General features: G+C 40.5%; 1 protein-coding gene across 2 annotated transcripts in view; it reads right to left on the minus strand.

Annotated features, from left to right (window-relative positions):
* Positions 1–25,831, minus strand: part of LOC133606694 (actin-binding protein WASF3) — a 44,965-nt gene that overhangs the window by 14,046 nt on the left and 5,088 nt on the right. For both annotated transcript variants that reach the window (XM_061960923.1, XM_061960922.2), the window contains 4 exons: positions 2,106–2,245; positions 1,642–1,776; positions 499–652; positions 296–413 (listed from right to left, as the gene is read on the minus strand). In XM_061960923.1, the coding sequence (XP_061816907.1) occupies positions 296–413; positions 499–652; positions 1,642–1,776; positions 2,106–2,238 (540 nt within the window). In that variant the 5' untranslated portion in view covers positions 2,239–2,245. The remainder of the gene's footprint in view (positions 1–295; positions 414–498; positions 653–1,641; positions 1,777–2,105; positions 2,246–25,831) is intronic.

Consider the following 25,831-nt stretch of genomic DNA (forward strand, 5'->3'; position numbering starts at 1 on the left):
GCCTGAAAGTTTAAAATGAGCATATATTAATGCAGTATGAAGAAGAATGTTTTAATGTAGACACATAGAATCATCATACTGCTGTGATTATATGCATCAAGTGTTCATTCAAGGCTAAGGCAAAATATCGAGATATACATCGTGTATCGCGATATGGCCTAAAAATATCGAGATATTAAAAAAATGCAATATCGCCCAGCCCTACTTGGGGATTTCCAAAATAATACCAAATATCTAAGTGTTTCCCAAAAACACACACACTTTCCAAATGCGACATGCAGGAATTTGGACGCACCTTTTGGCGCCTCTTCTCCTTGCGTTTGTCTTCGGTGGCCTGCAGCATCTTCTCCTTCCACAGGTTGAAGAAGTAGGATGGGTCCGTGTAGAACTTGAGAGCGTCCTTCTTGTCATCCCTGGAGAGATGGATGGATGGATGGATAGATGGATGAATGAATGGAGGAGCCCTCATTAAGAGATTCTAGGAGTTCAAGTAGTGACCTGTAGGGGCTGAGGATGTTGAGCGGGGGAGGTTTGTCACAGCGATGGTACATCTCTACCACAGGGTTGGGCACGGACGTCCTGGACACCACCTGCTGGTCCTGGATGGTACTGCTCTTGAATGCCTTCCTCATGTTAATGTCCTGCAGGGAAACTGGAGGAGACGGCGTACATTACATACAGCGGCGTTTCTCAAATAGTGGGATTATCATGATGTGTTGTTGATATGTGTACGGTTGGGGAGATTCTCATTCTTTGTGTTTACTCTAGTATTCGTGTAAGAATAAATATACAATACCCAAGCCTGAAGCTAGGTGGAAGCAGTGCTTAATCTAATCAGCAGGCTCCCTACCTGTTCTACCCAGTCGACATAGAAGTAGTAAGTACACAGAAACATGCTGTATGTGTACAAAGCTGAGACGGAGAGATTGAGACGTTTGTAAAAAAATAAAATGTGGTGACGTGAGGATAACGGAATACAATGCCCCGGAAGTATGACAAAACACAAACATTACTGCAAGTACAGAAGCAAATGAAGAGAGACTAGTGTGTATTTTATGCCTGATAACGGCAAGCAGCATGAAAGCCAAAGTAATTATGACAGCATCTGTAGATGTAACCGACTCAAGGGACGCATACTACAGTTAAAACATCATTAAAGAGTCACCCTTGCATTACAGGCGACCTTTAAATTGACGCCTCTTCCTGCCATGAGCTGTACAGGTGTATGGATTCTGATGCAGAAAGGTATTATGGGAATCTGCAAGTGTGTGTGTGACCGTGTCAGGAATGTGTGTCAATCCTTTGACTCTAAAGGAGATTTAACACTATCCAGGCGCGACCAGATGGCCGCAAACACATGACAATAAGATTAAACCCTGCCCATGTAACATATGCTGCCACCACTGATTTACGTGCGTGCGTGTGTGTGTGTGTGTGTGTGTGTGAGAGAGAGAGAGAGATGTGGAGATATGATCCTATTTATTAGCAGGGAAACAACCTAGACGTTTCAATTTGGAGTTGAAGGAAAGTCACGTGATGTGCTGTTTGATCATGTCTTCTTTCGCATGAATAATCAACTAAAAAATGACGCAGGTGTTATTCCGACACATCTCCAAAGAGACCTCCAGACCACAAACACACCTTCCTCCACGGTGGAGTCGAGCTGAGTGACCTTGACCGCCAGCTGGTCCACACGCTCCTGCAAGCTGCTCATCCTTAAGTAGAAGCTGTTGGCTTCGTTGAACAGCTCCCCGAAAATATCCTCAGCATGGCGGCCTGCACACACACACACACACACACACACACACACACACACACACACACACACACACACACACACACACACACACACACACACACACACACACACACACACACAGATACATTTGGAGGGGTCCATACTGTTATGTAAGTGTCTCCCTGCATGATGACATCACCAGACAGCTTGCTTTCCCTAAGTCCACTAGAGGGTGCTAAATTTGCATTACGTACACTATGTGTTAAAGGATTGTTACCTCCACCAAAGTTGATTGGAATAGATCCAGATCAGACAACAAATGTAAACATAGTCGGAAAAAAGGCTTCAATCCCGTGATTTTACTCACTCAAGCCGCCCAGCTGTTTGATGATTGCTGCCAGCGTGCTGTTGGTGACGCACTCCAGCTCGCTGGTCACGCCGTCCGGCAGCGCCCCGCGACATAGGTGCCGGGGCTCTATGTTCCTCTTCACCAGCGGCATGATGCTCCTGGAGTCACATGACCACACACACAAACAGCAAAGCGTGAAGCAAACATGTGAGAGGAAAGCACTGGGCCCCTCTCCATGCAGGACGCAGTTGTTATTTTTGGGTTTCCATTCTGTCACACATTGGCCTTTATGAGGCGCAATCATGCAACATCTTAGTGTGTGCGTGCGTGTGTTTTCACACATTAAACTGCCGGAGATGAAGCCCAATAACAGAGTTCAACGAAAACACGTGTGAGGTAGACAAACAATTATTTGCAAGCCATTCAGTGATGACCTATAGCCTCATGTCACAAGCTTGGCACACCTATCTCTGGGCAGTTTTGCCCATTCCTCTTTGCCAATTCCTCTTGCAGCATCACTCACACTCCATCAGGTTGGATTGTAAACATTGGTTTTCAGGATGTCTCTGTACATTGCTGCATTGTGGATGAAACTGCCCAAAGATAGGTGTACTAAGCTTGAAACATCCATTCAAAAATACTTGATGTAATTGCTGCCAAAGGTGCATCAACAAAATATTGAGCAAAGGTTGTGAATATTTATAATAATAATTAGCTTTATTGTCTCAGAGGAGAAATGTGTCTTGGACATCAAGACAGCGTTTTACATACATACATACAAACATACATACAGTTCATCCGACAATACAGTGACGACAGTGAACAGTGCGCAGGTATCAAACATTACACTCCCCCTGTATTGCACTATCCCAAATTTGCACTCCTTATTATTGCATCCGGTTATTACAGTAGTTTTCTGTTAAGTGCTTTGATTGCCAGTGGGACAAAGTGTGCATGTATCTTTTAGTATTTTAGTTAAAAAAAAACAAAAAAAAAAGTGAAAAAAAACAAACAAAAAAAAAACAATGTGTTACATTGTCATAGTGGGGTATTGTCTGTAGAATTTTGAGAACAAAAATTAATTTATTCCATTTTGGAATAAGGCTGTAACACAAACAAAACAAGTGAAAGCCCAGTGAATGCTTTATGGGTGCACTGTACATGTCACTCAAGTGTAGGAATGATGTTCGAAATCGGTTCTCCCGGTTGTTCGATAAGAAAAGAACCGATTCCATGGACTCAAATCCCTTTTTGAGAACCGGTTCTCGTTATCGAGGCCACTATAGTAAAGAAAAAGAGTTGGTTCTTTATTCGAATCCCTGGGAACGAATCCCTTCCCACTTACAGGAAATGCCCTGTGGGACCTGCAATGTTATGCCCATTTGATTGTAGACTCTGACTGACACCTTGTGGCGATATGATGACTGTGGTGTTCTTAGTGTCATAGTGTGTGTAGTTAGTATGTTCCAATAGCAGCAGAAGTGCACTTTTTGGAGAGCTGTATTATTTTCAGTTTTGTGCCCAACGCACTGATTTTATTTAACACTATATTATTATTTATACACCTAAAGTGATCACAGAGACAGGTTGTTTTTGTGTTACTGTATATATTTGTTTTTCTGAAAAATCCCACTTAATATACTTTGAGTAACAACAGTCAATATTTAAAAACAATTTTTTTAGGGGGGGTAACAGTCAATATTTATTTTTTTATTTTTTTTTTCTTATAAAATAAAAGTGAGCTTTTGTTAAATCAAATATTGTGTTTTTTTTTTTTCCATATACAACAACCTATCTGAATTCGATAAGAGAATCGATAAGGAATCGGTTCGATAAGAGGATACGATAATGGGCTCAAACTCGATAATTTATTATCAAACATCATCCCTACTCAAGTGCTTGCTGTAGTACTAAAACTAAAATAGATAAAAGTCAGGGCATGTGAGGGATATGTGATCAAACACACACACATTGATAAACATTGAATTAACCCTCATCTTACACATACACCTTCGGGACAAAAGACACACACTTTTTTTTGTTTTTTAACCAAACGTAACAGCCACATTGAAAAGTGTATAAAACGCTATCATGTGTTTCTACATTAGGGTTGCGCCACAAACGATATAAACTAGCTACTGTATATTTGGCCTACAAAAGAGATTTTAACTCCATTGCCCGATCGCGATAATGCATTTTGTTGACATATTCCGTCATGACCCGCAAAACTGAGAGCGACAGGTTGCAACAGGCTGCAATGAAAATGCCATCAAGGGACCGGGCTGAGAAGAAGAGGCAGATAATATATTAATTGAATTACAGAAATAATATCTTGACCGACTGTGTGGCTGACTTGGTGAGGCAGTTCAAACATACCAATACTAGTCAGTAGTTTGTTACATGCTGTAACAGTAATCAGTCGCACGCCATTTGTTTAGTTAGTCAAAAGCCGAGTGAATCCAATGCTTTTTAGTTTGTCATTTATTCAATTAGCTAACTAGTCAACTGGCTGACTGTAACACGCCTGGTACAGCCCTTTACTCCCTGCCAGGAGCAACATCCGCGTCCGCCGAATGAGTGCGCCAAGCTAAAAGCCAGAGCTGTCCAGCGTTAACTCTTAATGCGTCAAGGAGAAAGTTAAAGCTCTACTCTGCAAAGCGAAAGCCATTTATCAACAACATCCAGAAACATGCCCTTTCCCAACTACTTTGGCATGTGTTGCAGCCATGAAATTCTAAATTAATTATTATTTGCAAAAAAAAAATAAAGTTTATGAGTTTGAACATCAAATATGTTGTCTTTGTAGTGCATTCAATTGAATATAGGTTGAAAAGGATTTGCAAATCATTGTATTCCATTTATATTTACATCTAACACAATTTCCCAACTCATATGGAAACGGGGTTTGTAAATTGTTTGTGGACTTTTGGTGAAAAAAGGATTTTAGGCATTGAAAGCACACACCTACAGTACATGTCCACATACACATCCATGGCACACAAACATACCTACAATATAAAGGCTCTACTAGTATACTGTATGATGGAGGCAACACTAATGCGAGTGGGAATGAGGCAAAGGAGCATGGAAGTGTTGTCATGGCAACACACTGACAGGTCCCCAGCAGAAGTAGAATTGTGAAAATAGAACGACACAGACAGCTGAGAGGAGGATGGACAGATAAAGGAATGGTGGATGGACACATGGCTGGATGGATGCATGGATGATGGCAGTGAACAAAGACCCTCATCATCATGGTCATAATCATAATCATAATCATGATGATGATCAGAGTGTTGTGCAGACAAGCAACAAAACAGACGTGGACTGGCTGGCTAATGCTCTTAAATCTCAGTCTGTTCTGTTCTGAGCCTCCCCCCTCCTCTTTGTCCTTTCTTGACATAGTGATCACTGGAAATGAGCTCTACTTGATGCTATCGAGAAAGACATGCTCAGTAGCTTCTTGATGACATAATTAGAGGATAAACTGTTGATTTACTTTTTCAAAGCGACACTCAGAAATGATCAACTCAAGCAAAATGTGTCTAGGTCTAACACGACATTAACCTCTATGACCCAACTTTTCCACTACAGAGGGGCCTGGGACCCACTCAAAAATTAACACTGAGTTAGTAATCTTACTCTTGATTTAAATTGTATTCAATCATTATAGCTAACCTATTTAACCAGATATTTTTTTGTCAAATTGTGTGTTATCTAGACTTATGTCAAGCTTATGACAAAAATAAGTTATTAGTTAACCAGGGTTTCCCTCGGATTGCCAATATTCTTGTGGTGTGGGCGGGGCTAGGAGTGGGGTGTGGTCAACATGACATCATAATATAATTGAATAATCAGCGCTTTAAAAAGGCTAATCAATATTATACGTACATACATTTAAAGACAAATCTAACTATCCATCCATCCATCCATTTTCTACCGCTTATTCCCTTTTGGGGTCGCTGGAGCCTATCTCAGCTACAATCGGGCAGAAGGCGGTGTACACCCTGGACAAGTCGCCACCTCATCGCAGGGCCAACACAGATAAACAGACAACAATTCACACTCACATTCACACACTAGGGCCAATTTTAGTGTTGCCAATCAACTTATCCCCAGGTGCATGTCTTTTGGAGGTGGGAGGAAGCCGGAGTACCCGGAGGGAACCCACGCAGGCACGGGGAGAACATGCAAACTCCACACAGAAAGATCCCGAGGCCGGGATTGAACCCAGGACTACTCAGGACCTTTGTATTGTGAGGCAGACGCACTAACCCTTCTGACACCGTGCTGCCACGCCCAGGAATAATTTTAGTGATTTAAGCCCCAATTACAACCCTTGATGCCGAGTGCCAAGCAGGGAGGCAATGGGTCCCATTTTTATAGTCTTTGGTATGACTCGGCCGGGATTTGACTCACGACCTACCAATCTCAGAGCGGACACTCTAACCACAAGGCCACTGAGCACTCAGGACCTTCGTATTGTGAAGCAGATCAATCAATCAATCAATCTTTATTTATATAGCCCTAAATCACAAGTGTCTCAAAGGGCTGCACAAGCCACAACGACATCCTCGGTACAAAGCCCACATACGGGCAAGGAAAAACTCACCCCAGTGGGACGTCGATGTGAATGACTATGAGAAACCTTGGAGAGGACCGCATATGTGGGTAACCCCCCCCCCTCTAGGGGAGACCGAAAGCAATGGATGTCCAGTGGGTCTGACATAATATTGTGAGAGTCCAGTCCATAGTGGATCCAACATAATAGTAAGAGTCCGGTCCATAGTGGGGCCAGCAGGACACCATCCCGAGCGGAGACGGGTCAGCAGCGCAGAGATGTTCCCAGCCGATGCACAGGCGAGCGGTCCACCCCGGGTCCCGACTCTGGACAGCCAGCACTTCATCCATGGCCACCGGACCTGTGCCCCCCCCCCCCTCAAGGAAAAGGGGAGCAGAGGAGAAAAGAAAAGAAACGGCAGATCAACTGGTCCAACAGGGGGGCTATTTAAAGGCTAGAGTATACAAATGAGTTTTAAGATGGGACTTAAATGCCTCTACTGAGGTAGCATCTCTAATTGTTACCGGGAGGGCATTCCATAGTACTGGAGCCCGAATAGAAAACGCTCTATAGCCCGCAAACTTTTTTTGGGCTCTGGGAATCACTAATAAGCCGGAGTTCTTTGAACGCAGATTTCTTGCCGGGACATATGGTACAATGCAATCGACAAGATAGGACGGAGCTAGACCGTGTAGTATTTTATACGTAAGTAGTAAAACCTTAAAGTCACATCTTAAGTGCACAGGAAGCCAGTGCAGGTGAGCCAGTATAGGCGTAATATGATCAAACTTTCTTGTTCTTGTCAAAAGTCTAGCAGCCGCATTTTGTACCAACTGTAATTTTTTAATGCTAGACATAGGGAGACCCGAAAATAATACGTTACAGTAGTCGAGACGAGACGTAACGAACGCATGAATAATGATCTCAGCGTCGCTAGTGGATAAAATAGAACGAATTTTAGCGATATTACGGAGATGAAAGAAGGCCGTTTTAGTAACACTCTTAATGTGTGATTCAAACGAGAGAGTTGGGTCGAAGATAATACCCAGATTCTTTACTGATTCGCCTTGTGTAATTGTTTGGTTGTCAAATGTTAAGGTGGTATTATTAAATAAATGTCGGTGTTTAGCAGGACCGATAATCAGCATTTCCGTTTTCTTGGCGTTGAGTTGCAAGAAGTTAGCGGACATCCATTGTTTAATTTCATTAAGACACGCCTCCAGCTGACTACAATCCGGCGTGTTGGTCAGCTTTAGGGGCATGTAGAGTTGGGTGTCATCAGCATAACAATGAAAGCTAACACCGTATTTGCGTATGATGTCGCCTAGCGGCAGCATGTAAATACTAAAGAGTGCAGGGCCAAGAACCGAACCCTGAGGAACTCCGCACGTTACCTTAACATAGTCCGAGGTCACATTATTATGGGAGACGCATTGCATCCTGTCAGTAAGATAAGAGTTAAACCACGACAAAGCTAAGTCTGACATACCAATACGTGTTTTGATACGCTCTAATAAAATATTATGATCGACGGTATCGAAAGCAGCGCTAAGATCAAGAAGCAGCAACATAGATGACGCATCAGAATCCATCGTTAGCAGTAGATCATTAGTCATTTTTGCGAGGGCTGTCTCCGTAGAGTGATTTGCCCTGAAACCGGATTGAAAAGGTTCACAGAGATTGTTAGACACTAAGTGTTCATTTAGCTGCTGTGCGACAATTTTTTCGAGGATTTTCGAAATAAAGGGAAGGTGGGACACCGGTCGGTAGTTTACCATGAGGTCAGGATCAAGGTTAGGTCTTTTGAGCAGAGGATGAATAACCGCTTTCTTGAATGCTAGGGGAACAGTGCCAGAGGAAAGTGATAAGTTTATAATATTTAGCACTGATGGACCTAATAATACAAAAAGCTCCTTGATAAGTTTCCCAGGAAGTGGGTCAAGTAAACATGTTGTTTGTTTTATCCCACTTACACGCTGTAATAGTTCCTCTAATGTTATTTCATCAAAAAGAGAGAGACTATTTTGTATTGCAGTATCCGTCGTAGATACAGTTGTATCTGTGTTCATAGAACCCAGTTGTAGCTGGGATGCGTTGTCTTTAATCTCCTTTCTAATGAGTTCAATATTCTTATTAAAGAAATTCATAAAGTCATCTGCCGAGTGGGTGGAGCTATTGGGAGGAGTCCCTTGTTGGGTTAGCGATGCTACTGTACTAAACAAAAATTTAGGGTCGTTTTTGTTGAGGCGGATGAGATTTGAGTAATATTTAGCTTTAGCTAAGGTAAGCATGCGTTTATACGATATTAAACTATCACTCCATGCTTGATGGAAAACCTCAAGCTTGGTCGCGCGCCATTTGCGTTCCAACTTTCTACATGATCATTTATGAGCTCTGGTTTCCTCTGTAAACCATGGGGTGCGCCTTTTAGGGGCCCTTTTTTGTTTTAGCGGTGCTATACTATCAATGGTTTTGCGCAGGGCATTGTCAAAGTTGTTAGTGAGGTTATCAATAGAGCCGACATAATTTGGGAATGGTGCCATTACCAAAGGCAGTAGGTCAGCAAGAGTCATCGTTGTGGCGGCATTAATGTTGCGGCTGCTATAGCAGTTATTATTATTATTAGTTTGTTGACAATGAGTCAGAACTTCGAATTTTATAAGGTAATGATCGGACATTACTTTAGTATACGGGAGTACCATAACTTTGGAGGTGGTGACACCCCTGACCAGCACTAGATCTATCGTATTGCCGTTGCGATGCATAGGTTCATTTATTATTTGTGTAAGACCACAGCTATCAATTATAGTCTGGAGCGCCACGCACTGAGGGTCCGATGGGTTATTCATATGGATATTAAAGTCCCCCATTATGATTATATTGTCTGCGTGCGTCACTAGATCAGCAACAAACTCTGAGAATTCATTAATAAAGTCCGAGTAGGGCCCTGGGGGGCGGTAGATAACAGCCATATCGAGAGGCAGCGGTGCGACAGACCTCATAGTAAGCACCTCAAACGATTTGTATTTATTATTTAGATGCACTAATCCCTCTACCACCGTGCTACCCCAAATCTAACTAGTATTACATATATTCTTTTAGTGTATCATTTTTCTCTATTTTTAAAATGTTGATGCTTATTGTACAATGTGATACACGCTACACTTTTTAAATAATTTTTCAAGTTTCTAGAGGCTTTTAGTGACTTTTTATTCTCTCTTTATTAAAAACGACAAGCAACAAAGCTCCCATCTTTTTCTGCTGTTATTGGAGAATGTACACGTGTTAAGAGACTCTTGACTTCTGTCGCTCGATGTTCGAGACGAACAGCAAGAGCTTCAGTAAGGCTGCTTCTCCAGCTCTCTTTTCACTGTGCTACTAATATTTGCATATTTTGTAGATCGTTGTACGCGGCTGTATCTCAGATAAATTAAAGTACGTCCACATCGCAGACATGCTGCCTCTGCTCCAGACAATCGCGTGCGTCTTGGTTGCGTCATCACAACATCCTGTTTAGGCAGTTCTGCTTTGGTCATCAGTCTTTTTTCGGTGGCCACATTTTCGGTGCATCACTTGTCAATAGTGTGCAAATAAGCTATATATATCCATTTATATAAGATATTACTTACATTTGTTTTCACATGAAAAAAAAGCCTAATTATTAAGGTGTGGCGGCTTTTATTTTGCCGTGGCGAGGTGCCACAATCAATTACATACAAGGGAAACCCTGCTAAACATAAAAAAAATACATTCACATATAATTATGCTGTGCTGAAATAAGGAAATTCTAACTAATTTAATAATATTATTAATGTATGTTTTTTTCAATAGAACTTAAAATTTAAATGCACATGAAAATACAGGTTCACCACTTTAGTCATAATTTTTGCGCTGAAAAAACTTCTCAATTACTTTAGCTGCAGAAATGTATTGGTTGTTTAATATTGTCATTACTGCCACAAGTGGTGGGAAAGTGTATTACAACTGAGTACCTTCCATCCATCCATTTTCTACCGCTTATTCCCTTTAGGGTCGCGGGGGTGCTGGAGCCTATCTCAGCTACAATCGGACGGAAGGCGGGGTACACCCTGGACAAGTCGCCACCTCATCGCAGGGCCAACACAGATAGACAGACAACATTCACACTCACATTCACACACTAGGGCCAATTTAGTGTTGCCAATCAACTTATCCCCAGGTGCATGTCTTTGGAGGTGGGAGGAAGCCGGAGTACCCGGAGGGAACCCACGCAGTCACGGGGAGAACATGCAAACTCCACACAGAAAGATCCCGAGCCCGGGATTGAACCCAAGACTACTCTGGACCTCTGTATTGTGAAGCAGATGCACTTACCCCCTCTTCCACCGTGCTGCCCAACTGAGTACCTCTTTGTCCCATATGGACCACAGCTGAAAAACAGATATTTTTTGGCGGCCCCCTAGGGGGCACTAATGGCCCAGCAAAGGGTTACGGCCTTATGGTTAAGAAACACTGATGTCATCTGATTATTTGGTTACCTGTTTTTTTGTCTCTGTCTGGTCTGTGTGTTTCAAACATTGCAAACTTTGATTTTGGGTGTTGTATTTTTTGGTGCTGTCATATGATTACTTTAAAAAAAAAAAAAAATCTCATTAATCACACTTTTGAATTTGGATTAATCATGATTAAACTCAAATTTCGACACTTGAACAATTCTTAAAGTATATTGTACAATAAGCAACAACAATTGAACATATGGCAAAACGATATGAAAATATATCGTAATACTAAAAAACGGATTTGTTTTTAAATGCATGTATACATTTTTTTAGCCTTTTTATCCAACCATTGGACTTTATTTATACACCACATTTTAGTAAACAAAAGTTTCACAAAGTACTGCACAGGAGTTAAAACACAGATTTAGAAGCAAGATAAAATAGAGTCAATTGTAAAAAACAATAGTGAAAAAAACTTTTTTTTAAAGAAAATCATATCGTAGATTAGGCAAATTATTTGATGTAATAGTGACCACGCCCCCATTGCCACAGGTATCTTGGCAGTCTCTGGGAAACACTGTTAATATTCTTCGACTTGAATGTGTAAACCTTTTTAGAATGTTTTTTTTAATAAATGCAAATCGGGTGCTTACTTCCGGTTTGTGACGTCAGGCGAGTTCACTTCCTGTGGAAGACACCTCCATATGTTGAGATCGAGCACTTTGTGCAAAGACAGCACAGCCTTCATGTTCAATGTGAATATCAGCAATGTGTTTATACAGGTTTAGATTGGGGCAGGACATTTCTTAATGGGGAAATACATTCGCTTATATTTATGTAAGCATTTAAGATAGCTAATGTTAGTCTATTAGTTTAGCAAAATGGGGTTATCAATTAAGATTAATTTTGTAATTTTAATTTAATAGGGTAATACTAACCGTCAGGAGTTTTACCACAATTATCATGAATACTGTTTATCGTTACTGCTCTAAATGTAATATGATAAAGCTATAATAAATATATTTTTTATTACTTTAATAAATGATTATGTAGTTGCTTTGATGTCGATGAAAATTAAGCTTGAGCTTTTTTATTATTCTGCCAAGGCATCAAAACAGAGCAAGATCAATTCAAAGCCCAACCCCCACCGCATCATCAACTGCTTCTGGCCTCCTTTTCTCCTCTCATCCTCCCCCCGTCTTTTATGTCAGCATCTACCGAAAATAATCCTAATTACGATTAGCATGCACCCACAATCCTGTCAAAAAACACGAAGAACTCATTATGGAGATCATTTCAGCACATTTGTAGCCACTAAGCAAATTCCATCAAGCCACTGCATAAACTGTGAATGGAAGGAAAACAAAACACCTAGCAAACTAATCAAAAGTAACTTTGTTGAACACAAAAAGTTGTCATTTTCAGTGTCTGTGCTTATGATCAGTAATGGGGATGAATGCAGTGTGTGTGTGTGTGTGTGTGTGTGTCGGCCCTCCCCTCAGACCACCGTGACCCGGTCCCTCACAATTAAATGTGTTGGCCTCAGCGCAACTGCAACAAGTCATCCGTGATCACGCTCGGGGGGCCAAACTGGGTGTACTGGTGCGGCCGCAGCGTGGAGACATGAGAGACTGGGATGTTTTGTGTCCCAGTTTTCCATGTTCCCACTATGAGTTGGATGGCAGGGAATGAGACAAGACAAGTGAGCAAGCATGTTAGATGTAAAAAAAAGCACTTGTGACTAGTAAAACAGCAGCATAACAAATATGAGTATCGTTTCAAGCGCTTGTAAGACACAATCACGTTTGTCCACATAAACACTATTACTATAGTAGCTCTGAAGGAAGTCACTTAGGCAACACCCACAGAAAGAGAAAATGTGAAAAATTGTGATCATCCAGATGGTCTCTTTGTGTCGAGCTGTTTCAAATTGCACACTTCCATGTTTACTTTGTATTATAAGGGCATAAGGGGGTTCCAAAAAGACGCACTGCAAAATGCTGTGCTTTTTTTTATCTAAATTTTTTTATTTTTTGTTTGTTTGTCCTGTCCAGCTACTCAGGCAAATCATATTGTTGATCAAATCAAATCAAATCAACTTTATTTATAAAGCACATTTAAAATTGACCACAGGGGTAGCCAAGGTGCTGTACAATAGGCAGGTTAAATGATAAATGATAAATGGGTTGTACTTGTATAGCGCTTTTCTACCTTCAAGGTACTCAAAGTGCTTTGACACTACTTCCACATTTACCCATTCACACACTGATGGAGGGAGCTGCCATGCAAGGCGCTAACCAGCACCCATCAGGAGCAAGGGTGAAGTGTCTTGCTCAGGACACAACAGACATGACGAGGTTGGTACTAGGTGGGGATTGAACCAGGGACCCTCGGGTTGCGCACGGCCACTCTTCCACTGCGCCACGCCGTCCCTCAGGTTAAAAGCATTATTTTTTTTTTTGCAAATAATAATTAACTTAGAATGTTTTGGCTGCAACACGTGCCAAAGTAGTTGGGAAAGGGCATGTTCACCACTGTGTTACATGGCCTTTCCTTTTAACAACACTCAGTAAACGTTTGGGAACTGAGGAGACACATTTTTTAAGCTTCTCAGGTGGAATTATTTTCCATTCCCAGTTGTTCAACAGTCCGGGGGTCTCCGTTGTGGCATTTTAGGCTTCATAATGCACCACACATTTTCAATGGGAGACAGGTCTGGACTACAGACAGGCCAGTCTAGTACCAGCACTCTTTTACTATGAAGCCACGTTGATGTAACACGTGGCTTGGCATTGTCTTGCTGAAATAAGCAGGGGCGTCCATGGTAACGTTGCTTGGATGGCAACATATTAGGGACGGCGTGGCGCAGTGGAAGAATGGCCGTGCGCGACCCGAGGGTCCCTGGTTCAATCCCCACCTAGTACTAACCTCGTCATGTCCGTTGTGTCCTGAGCAAGACACTTCACCCTTGCTCCTGATGGGTGCTGGTTAGCGCCTTGCATGGCAGCTCCCTCCATCAGTGTGTGAATGTGTGTGTGAATGGGTAAATGTGGAAGTAGTGTCAAAGCGCTTTGAGTACCTTGAAGGTAGAAAAGCGCTATACAAGTACAACCCATTTATCATTTATTTATATGTTGCTCCAAAACCTGTATGTACCTTTCAGCATTAATGGCGCCTTCACAGATGTGTAAGTTACCCATGTCTTGGGCACTAATACACCCCCATACCATCACAGATGCTGGCTTTTCAACTTTGCGCCTATAAATAACACAAGAGAAACGAGCAAACACAACACAAACAGAGCACGATAAAAAAAAAAAAAAAAAACATGAATACAACATAGAAACAGGTTCACAGCAGGTGCATTGTGGGACGTCATAGCAGATCACAGAGTGTTAGGCCATGGAATAAAAGTGTGTTTTTAAGAGCGATTTAAAAACATGTAGATGCCCATATGCCCAGATTTACTTTACAAAACAGAAGTGTGGGATACTTCTCTTGTTGCTTTACTTGTATTTGACTTTATTCAATTGATTTATATTATTCTTTGGTGCAGCCGGGCCGGAGCAGGAGGGGATGGAAAGAGGGGAAAAAAAGGAAGACAAAGGGGGAAATTGCGGGGATAAGACAAAAAGACAACAAACACAACAGTAACTAACAACAACAGAACAGCATCAGTGAATAGTATATGTACAAATATGATGGTAAAAGTGATAGCAAAGAAGCAGTTAGTGAAATAAATAACACAGAAATGACAATGAACATTATTACACTACAAATGGAGCAATACCAATAGAAATAACACTGTTGATAATGAATAATAACAATAATTACCTCTATTATCAACAATACAATTGTTTCAAATGCAACAATACATATATGTAATGATAACTTCAAATACAAAAGAAAGCAGATAATGGAGGGGAAGAAAGAGAAGCGAACTGTATTAACCTTGTAGATTGTTATTGTAACTTAGGTTAAGCTTTGTCAGTGTGCCATGTGTTACCCAGTTTCCCGTAGGGCAACAACGTTAATATAGGTTTGATGAAACGTGATATGCATGAGTACGTATGCATATGTGCTTGCATATGTGTGCTGTGTGCTTTAAGTACCAGGATGTTACAAAAATGGACAAAACAAAATGGACAAACTCAAGTGGTTGCAATTAAGACTTAAAAAGAAGTGGATACATATTGATATCTTTATTTTTGTTTAATGCACAATGACAGTAACCAGGGATAGCACTAAACACAGTTAAAATGTGTACCTTTTAGGAACTGAGGTTTGCATGTATTAAAACACTTGCAAATTCAATAGCACACGCAAAGCTGATTTACTAAACTTGTGCACAGAGGATTAAAAGTTAAAGTACCAATGATTGTCACACACACACTAGGTGTGGTGAAATTTGTCCTCTGCATTTGACCCATCCCCTTGTTCACCCCCTGGGAGGTGAGGGGAGCAGTGGGCAGCAGCGGTAGCCGCGCCCGGGAATCATTTTTGGTGATTTAACCCCCAATTCCAACCCTTGATGCTGAGTGCCAAGCAGGGAGGCAATGGGTCCCATTTGTAGTCTTTGGTATGACTCGGCCAGGGTTTGAACTCACAACCTACCCATCTCAGGGCGGACACTCTAACCACTAGGCCACTGAGTAGGATTGTGTCTCTTAAGTGAGCAAAATCCATTTAGGGTGGCTGTCTTAATAAATATGCGGAGTATATTCTGATCATCAGAATGCTCACGATACTAGGAAGAGACAATGTAAATATAATTATTTAGCACAAAGTGTGATTGATCAAGGCTGCAAATGTTCTGCGGCCACTGTTTTGTGTCTTTATTTAGCACGTCCGGAAAGGAAATTGGCTGTGGCTGCAGCTCTGTCCTACGTACGCTTGTCAATAAGGCTGGGTGATATAGCCGGAAATCTATATCACAATATGTATTGCAGCCTCCTGGGATAACGATATATATCACAATGTATTTTTTGACTTACATAAATTGTATTAGAATCATTTTAATATAGGTTCCAACGGTTCTTACTTGGCTGCTGACATATGCAGTAACATAATACATCAATCCCAGTTGTATTACTTTTTCAAAACTTTTATTAATCTAGTTGCTAATTTACTGTTCATATCTGGTTACTTTCTGCTGTAACATGGTTCTATCTCCACTTCTGTTTAAATGTAAAAAAAAAAACTTATTCTTACTGTATGTAGTTCGGATATATTACATTAGTTTTGGGTGATACTTTGGGTATCTATCCAATACCAAGTAGTTACACGGGTAGTATTGGTCAATGCTGATACTGATACTTCAAATGTTCAATATCATTGAAGGATTTAATCTTTGATCACAATTATAATCAGACAAAAACGCAGAATTGCGGTGTAACTAGGGGTGTAACGGTACGTGTTTTGTATTGAACCGTTTCGGTACGGGGGTTACGTTTGGTTCGGAGGTGTACCGAACGAGTTTCCACACGAACATATGAAGTAGCCGCCTAAGCTAAAGTCTTAACAAGCTGCTCCACTTCCTTCTGCCTCTTGTCTCTGTCAGTACTCTACACAGCACCCAGCATTATCCCACCCACACAACCATCTGATTGGTTAGAACTATAGCGGTAACTGCCAATCAGCAGTCCGTATTCAGAGCACATGGATTCAGTGCTTCTGCGGTGGAGTTAGCAGGTAGGTGTTTAGCAGGTAAACATCAGGCAGCGGACTCTCCCCAAATTAAAATAAACACCTCCCAGTCAACTACTAGTAACATCACTATGAGCCCGTTGACGTTCTAGAAAGAAACTGCAGCTCAGCTCGCTCGCAGTCCTGGCTTGAGGTGAAGGCTAATTAGCTTTTAGCGTAACGTTAGCTCATTTTGCGGTGTGTGTGTGTGTGTGTGTATGTGTGTTAGCTCATTGTGCGGTGTGTGTGTGTGTGTGTTGTGTGTGTGTGTGATAAAAATCAACTACAGGCTTCCAAAATGCGGTAATAAATTAAGCATGATGAGTTGACTTGAAACTGTTTAATGTTGCACTTTTTATATGTACCGGTAGAAGAAAAGTTTTATCATTGTATTTAATCCAGTGGTTCTTAACCTGGGTCCGATCGAACCCTAGGGGTTCGGTGAGTCGGCCTCAGGGGTTCGGTGGAGCCTCCGCCGCGGAGGTCAAGCCACACCCGACTCATCGTGTACATAAAAACTTCTCCCTATCGGCATATTATGGATACGGCAACAGCAGAAGTCAAACTGATTTGCAGGTGTGTAATTTGTTGTGAGTTAATGCACTGTGTTGGTTTTGTTCTTTGAACAAGGTGATGTTCATGCACGGTTCATTTTGTGCACCAGTAAAAAAATCATATAACTTTGTCTTGAATTTGAGAAAAAAACTATTTTATTTTTCACTAATGAAGGGTTCAGTGAATGCGCATATGAAACTGGCGGGGTTCGGTACCTCCAACAAGGTTAAGAACCACTGATTTAATCTGAGCAACAACTTGAGGCAGTTTAATGTTGATTAACGTGGGCAGAATTATCATAGTGTTCCCAATGTTAAAAGGATAAAGCAATTGTTTACAAATTTGGTAAATAAATAACCAAAAAATTTATATTCTGTTGTTTTCTTACTGTACCGAAAATTAACCGAACCGTGACCTCTAAACCGAGGTACGTACCGAACCGACATTTTTGTGTACCGTTACACCCCTAGGTGTAACAATATCCATTAAGTAGATTAATGATGGCCTACTATTGGCTCTGATATATATCCTTTGGTTTTCACTGAGTTTGTAAACAAAAATGACAAACTATTTTTTTATGATAAAAAATCTCTATTCAGTTGGTATTGACCTGATATTATACTACAAACGTACTTGGTATCGTTACTGTCGATATTTTTATCAATTCCCCACCTTCTTTACATTCAAGAGCTCTAGCTTGCAGTTAGCGGTTAGCATATCTTCCTACGGTGTGAAAGTGTAGCATGTTTAGCTATTACTCGTCCTCCAAGGATGATAATTGTATCCTTTTTATCTGCAGTCATGGGGGCGAGGATTGCTGACTTAGAAGTGGCTTTGCAGTTGCAATGTGGAGGGACGTTAGCTGCTAGCAAAGACACTACACTGCGTTTAGGGCGTTGTTGTTCCTTTGTCGCTGTCAAATTTGCAGGACACAGCTCGAATATGTCATCAACATGCATTAGAACAATATAACGATAATATTAAAGCTCTATCATCGGCCACATTTGTATCATTTTTATCACATACCTATTTCGCGCAACGCTATACTTGACACAATATACGGATTGTCAAAACCACAAAATATTAGACGTATAGTTTATTCAGCAATATCATTTTATCATTTAATAGTGGCTGAATGACTTAATGGGCGAATGAAAACAAATTGATGCATTTTGGTGTCTGATGCAGGCTTTTTTTTGACGTTCGATTTTTCATGTGCATGAAAAATACTTCTTGCAGTTTGCCTTTTCTTGCATCTGGAACATTTCCGCGCATGCTCGAAGTTAGTGCTAGCGTCTACTAGTGTCAGAGTGCTAAAAAAGTGAGCTCCGTTCTCTATGCACCGCAGGACTGCTTCTAAAAAGTAGCAGATATAGATCTGCTGCATGTTTCAAAACACAGCAAAACTCCACAGGTAGGAGAGCATGATAACATGAATGTGCAGTAAATGAGCGTCTCCATGGTGACAGCTGTGTAGTGCATGCAAAAACTGGATAGGCTCCAGTCCCCCGCGACCCCGAGAGAGACAAGCGGTAGAAAATGGAAAAATGGATGGCTGTTTAGCGCGTAGTATTTGGAGCTTAGTCAATCAGGTCCTAAGTATGCAATGTTCAGAGTATAGACATCTTGAGGTCTGTGCGGAAGGGCACACATTGAAACACAGTCCTGCTAAAAAAGACTGCATACATCCGTCCACTAAATGTTCATGTTTAATTAGGACACAAATCAGATCTTGAGTATACAATATTCATTATTTCATGCTGCAACACTAAATGACTGGCTGCATCTTACATCAGTGAGTACTTAAAAGACCAAGCCATGCCATCGCTATTGCAACTGATAACTCCAGTAATATGAAAGTGGATGTGTGCAAGATGTGATCAGAACCCTGCATTGAGTACTTTGCGCACACTATGCACATTGCAAACAATGGTGTTCCCCACATCACTTGTTTACTTGGGTGGGTGTGGTTAGGGTTGAGAATTGATATTTGTACTATTCCTGATCCATTTTAAATTCTGCTCAACCATTCGGTTCAACACAACCGCTGTCAAAAGCCCAGTTCTGGCCTTCACAATAAAAGTGCTTGCATATCTGCCTGCACTAACAAAATAAGGGTCTCACAAAAACAGCTTACACAAGCTACAGTAGCAAGCTACAAAGTTAGCCTCCAGTGTATTTATTCTAAAGACTATGAAAATGAGTAGGAAAGCTAAAGAAAATAAGAAGCTAAACATCAAAAAAATTCCATGCGGAATGGGATGGGGATTTTTTCCCCTCAATGTCATATTCAAAGTTGTGTAACTTAAAGGGGAACATTATCACCAGACCTATGTAAGCAACAATATATACCTTGATGTTGCAGAAAAAAGACCATATATATTTTTTAACCGATTTTCGAACTCTAAATGGGTGAATTTAGGCGAATTAAATGCCTTTCTATTATTCGCTCTCGGAGCGATGACGTCACAACGTGACGTCACATCAGGAAGCAATCCGCCATTTTCTCAAACACATTACAAACACCGAGTCAAATCAGCTGTTATTTTCCGTTTTTTCGACTGTTTTCCGTACCTTGGAGACATCATGCCTCGTCGGTGTGTTGTCGGAGGGTGTAACAACACGAACAGGGACGGATTCAAGTTGCACCAGTGGCCCAAAGATGCGAAAGTGGCAAGAAATTGGACGTTTGTTCCGCACACTTTACAGACGAAAGCTATGCTACGACAGAGATGGCAAGAATGTGTGGATATCCTGCGACACTCAAAGCAGATGCATTTCCAACTGGACTGGACAAATCAGCTTTCAGGAAAAGAGCGCGGATGAGGGTATGTCTACAGAATATATTAATTGATGAAAACTGGGCTGTCTGCACTCTCAAAGTGCATGTTGTTGCCAAATGTATTTCATATGCTGTAAACCTAGTTCATAGTTGTTAGTTTCCTTTAATGCCAAACAAACACATACCAATCGTTGGTTAGAAGGCGATCGCCGAATTCGTCCTCGCTTTCCCCCGTGTCGCTGGCTGTCGTGTCGCTTTCGTCGATTTCGCTTGCATACGGTTCAAACTGATATGGCTCAATAGCTTCAGTTTCTTCTTCAATTTCGTTTTCGCTACCTGCCTCCACACTACAACCATCCGTTTCAATACATGTGTAATCTGTTGAATCGCTTAAGCCGCTGAAATCCGAGTCTGAATCCGAGCTAAAGTCGCTATACTTTGCTGTTCTAACCGCCATGTTTGTTTGTGTTGGCATCACTGTGTGACGTCACAGGAAAATGGACGGGTGTATATAACGATGGTTAAAATCAGGCACTTTGAAGCTTTTTTTAGGGATATTGCGTGATGAGTAAAATTTTGAAAAAAACTTCGAAAGATGAAATAAGCCACTGAGAACTGATTTTTAATGGTTTTAACCATTCTGAAATTGTGATAATGTTCCCCTTTAAGAACTTCTGTGCATCCCTGGATAAGGCCAGTTCATTTGAAGTTTGCATGCCGAAAAAGCGTGTACCCCTGGTTTAGCTACAGAGGAACTGTACTTTAAAAAAAAAAAAAAAATGTTGTCTATCGTTCATAAACATTAAGGTATGGCGAGGGATGGATTTTATTTTTATGCATTCTAAATATTAAATAAACGTAAATTAAAGTCCGCTTACAGCGGAGCCAATGGGAGCTCTTCTATTTTGTCCATCAAATTCAATAAATAACCATTCAAAAACCGCCAACAATAACATTTCGTGACTTAAATATTAACCAAGTATTAAAGCAAATGAACTATTGTTGGCGGTTTTTGAATGAATTTTAAAGTGATTTAGAGAGAGAATGGTTTGCTCCCATTAGCTGCATTGCTAGCCACCAAAAACGAAACGATTCTTCCATGTTAGAAAGCGATAAAAAAACAAAAACCTTTTGCCTTCTTGTCTTTTATAAGGATTGTGAACGATATGCATTTTTTTTTTTTTAAAGTGCAGTTCCCTTTTAATAGGAAGGATGTCCCATAAGGGTTTCATGCAGCCGATGCCGATCATACATGAGTGAGATCAGCCGATACTTTTAACATGTATTAACTGTACATTTTTCACTTCATTTGCCAGTTTTAGTGTCAACACAATATTTAAACTAGTTCCTTTTTCCCTTTTATTAGTACTGTTAAGTTAATGGTACATAGTAACTAAAAAAATGAATAAAACTACTCATTTAAATCCTTTGGTTTTTCCCTTACAGTCCATCTGTGTCCAGGGGCTTCTTCTGAGTTTTTAAACATGAACAAAATATTGATCCAATCACTCTAGTATCAATCATATATAATTACTACTCTTAGTATCGACACCACCAATTAATGGATCAATCCGATCAACCTCTTACGTGTTGTGTACGGACTGTGACCATGCTGACACATCAACAGTTGTTGTTCTCATCTTCTCTCTAGATTATTATTAATCTACATTTTAATTTCTTGTTAATGTCTGCGCACTTTCTGCTGCAACGTGGTTCCATCTGCATTCCTAAAGTTGACTAAGCACTTATTTCTTGTGTTGTTAAAAGCTAACTTAGTGGTTAGCTTGGCAATTCCAATGCCTGCTCTCGGCGTGTAACATGTTTAGCCACGTCCTCAAAGTTACTTGCTAATGATACTTAAAATTAGAGCTGGACAATTAATCACATTCTAATCACAATCACGATTTTGGCTGCCACGATTAAATGAGGGTGATCGTCGGTGATATTAACTTTTAAAAAGCGGGCTCTGCTGCATATGAGTGTTAAGAACAGGACAAAACATAATGTACAGCAGGTGTTCCATCCCACCTGAAGTGGTGGGATGGCGGTGTCCCCTGGTGTGCGCCGGCGGTAGGGCGGGGCACCCCCTTGTTGAAGCAAGATAGCCGAAACTTGTCAGGTACAAAACTTTACCTTACTAGCCTATATATAAATCAACCATTTATAAATAAAGGCTATGCAGAACAAAACTAGAACTGAACTGGCTACAAAGTAAACAAAAACAGAATGCTGGATGACAGCAAAGACTTACCGTACTGTGGAGCAAAGTCGGTGTCCACAAAGTACATCCGAACATGACAATCAATGTCCCCACAAAGAAGGATAAAAACAAATGAAATAGTCTTGATTGCTAAAACAAAGTAGATGCGGGAAATATCGCTCAAAAGGAAGACATGAAACAGCTTCAGAAAATACCAAAAAGAGAAAAAGCCGACCAAAATAGGAGCGCAAGACACAAACTAAAACACTACACACAGGAAAACAGCAAAAAACTCCAAATAAGTCACGGCGTGATGTGACAGGTCGTGACAGTACACCTACTTTGAGACAAGACCAGGAACAACCAGGAATTCTGGAAAATCCTGAAATGTTTTTGAACTTGGAAAAAAGGACATTTAAATTTCGAGTGTGGTGGAATGTGTTGAAGGTGGAAAGGTTTGAATTGGTTGAAAAATGTGGAAATGGTGGAAGTATGAAAAATGGCCAATTCATTTTGAATGGGAAGAATGTCCCAGAAAACCTAAAATTCTGGGAATTTTTTGGAATTTTAACGGAAAGCTTGCGATGCTTGCGATTACCGAATTGGCTGAACAGTTTGAAGTTGGAACGGTTTGAATAGGGTGAAAAACGTGGAAGGTAGAGCGTGCCAAAATATGAAGAAGAAGAAGTTGAATAATAACAAATAGATGAATTTTGGTGTAGAAAACCATATGTGTGAATCTGTGAATCTGTTCAACGATTGGGAACTCGTTTGTAACTTCTTGCCATTTGTTTTCTGGGAACGTGTCTTTTATTTAATTGCAAACTTTGTCAGTTGTCACGGTGGGGGGGTCGCAGCTTGCTGCGAGGTTTGTTCCCCCGGGATGCAAACGGATCACTCTGGACAGGACTTGCAGGTAGGAACCTATTTTAATCTTGGAACTTAAAGGGGTCCAAAAAACGGAAAACAAGGCGAAGGCCCAACGCGCTGATCGCACTTGAAACAAAAGCTAATACTTAGCATAGACTAAGGACATAGAGAACTTACGTGACAGGTGCAAATACTTAGCATTAGGGCTGCAACTAACGATTAATTTGATAAAATAATCGGATAAAAGAGACAAACCACATTTTTATCCTTTCCAGTATTTTATTGAAAAAAAAAAACAGCATACTTGCACCATACTTATTTTGATTATTGTTTCTCAGCTGTTTGTACATGTTGCAGTTCATAAATAAAGGTTTATAAAAAAATAAAATACAAAAATTGCCTATGCGCATAGCATAGATCCAACGAATCAATGACTAAATTAATCGCCATCTATTTTTATAATTGATTTTAATCAATTTAATCGAATAGTTGTTGCAGCCCTACTTATCATGAAACCAGACATGAAGCGAAAAATGACGCCAGACTGAGCGTGGAGAGCAAGGTGACTAAATAGCTCTCTGATTAGTGGTTGACAGCAGCTGAGCGTGGGACCAGTAACCAGAGGCAGGTGAAAATAATAAGTAGCTATGGTAACAAACTCAGGAAGTGCACAAACATGAACTAAAGGAGTCCAAAACTAACAGAAAACACAAAACATGATCCGGACCACGGATCATGACATCAGTGTTCCCTGTCACAACAGCTAAAGTGTTTTGTCATCTCATTGAATTGATTGTCACTGAGGCACAACACTTGTGTATTGGATGTGGGAGCTTCTGTATCACTCCTATTCATTTATGTTGGCCAAATTGTTGCACTGAACCACATGGAGTTGTTGAAGAACAAAACTTGGTTATTAGACTCTATATTCATTGGCCAACTGCTTTGTTTTATATTGATATTAAAAAGTAAACACCGTGTTTTTCCACAATATTTGTGGGTGTTTTCATATCAAAAAGTTACTTTAAAACAGTTCATGTGACGTAGTATTTTGTGAATGTTTTGCAGTGTATAGTTAATTCCTATATGACATATTTCTGCTCAAACTCTTTATGGATCCGCCCTGTTACAAATACAGTATGTGCCCCTCCAATGTTAAACTCAAGTGTATGCCCTTGGCTAAGACGTTTGCACAACACGCTGCTCTGATTGTCTCCTTGGAGACTAACAGCTAACACTTTTTCATCGAATGCCAACATTTCCGGCCGGTGTTCTGACAAAACCTGCCCCCATTGGAATTCATGCACCCCCTGCATCGGAAATGTAATTGCGCATGGAAGGACTCTTTCACATGAGATCAACTATATGTTTCTATTTTGTCATTTATAATATATGTTTCATACTACAAACGATCAAATGTATGATTAGGTCAAGCGGGGTTGCCTATTTGATGACTCGAGGGCCACCCATGAAACATGTTTTTTTTATTTTTATAACGCCAACAAAAACATAACAAATGGAAAAATGGAGCTAAGGCATCATGTAATGAGAAAACGCTGACGTCTTTCATACTAAAAGAACAAAAACATAAATATGTGTCTTTATAATATATGGATAACTAATTAGCATCTTTATTTCATCATCATCATCATCATCCTTTCTTTTTATTCCTGTCATGAAAATACATATACAAGCCATATACAGTTGACACTTCCATTGTTTTCCGTTTCTTATACATTTCCATGATCAGAAAGGAGCAGATGGAAGAATACTATTCTTATATTTATCTGCCCCCTTTTTAACACTAATTATTTAGATGACTTTATCACTGTTCCCTCCACCAACACCCGAACTCCAACATACTTTTAATTTTCGTTTAAGCATTTTCAAAATGACACGTTCCAATCAAAATCAAAAATCAGTTTGATATAATTCCAGTTGTTTCTTTTTGTAACTCCTTTTAAATTCAAAGATATTCTTGCAGCTTTTTAAGTCTTTGTTTAGAGAATTCCATGCTTTCACACCAGCAACAGATAAGCACATTTGCTTCAAATTTGTTCGCACTCTTGGATATTTCATGTGATACGGCCTTCTGTGATTCTCATCTTCCGACATCTTCCGCATCTTTATTTAATTTGGACTGCTATTTCATTACACATTACATGATGAGGTTACGTGCCCCTCAACACTGTTTTACCTAACGGAATGATTAATCATGATTATTAATTCTGATTTCAATATTGATACAAATAATTGGGATAATCATTCTGGCCGTAATCGTGCAGCTGATCCGTTGCCCGGTTCCTGGTTTGATTTATGTTTTGTGGATTTTTTCCTACCTTAGTCTGTTTCCGTGCTCTGACCTCTTTCCTTTTGTTTACTTTTGGTTTCCATGGACACAAATTCTCCACACCTGCCCTTGTTTTAGTAATTAGTGTTCCCACCGGCTGTTTTGGTTAATCACTCTCCTTTTATATTTTTAGGTCACCCAGCACATAAATCAAGCAATGACCTGAGCAACGGACCATGACAGCAGACCTACTTAAGATACCAAAACATGTACCGTATTTTTCGGAGTATAAGTCGCTCCGGAGTATAAGTCGCACCGGTCGA

Source organism: Nerophis lumbriciformis, linkage group LG05 (assembly GCF_033978685.3).
Source record: "Nerophis lumbriciformis linkage group LG05, RoL_Nlum_v2.1, whole genome shotgun sequence".
NCBI lineage: Eukaryota > Metazoa > Chordata > Actinopteri > Syngnathiformes > Syngnathidae > Nerophis > Nerophis lumbriciformis.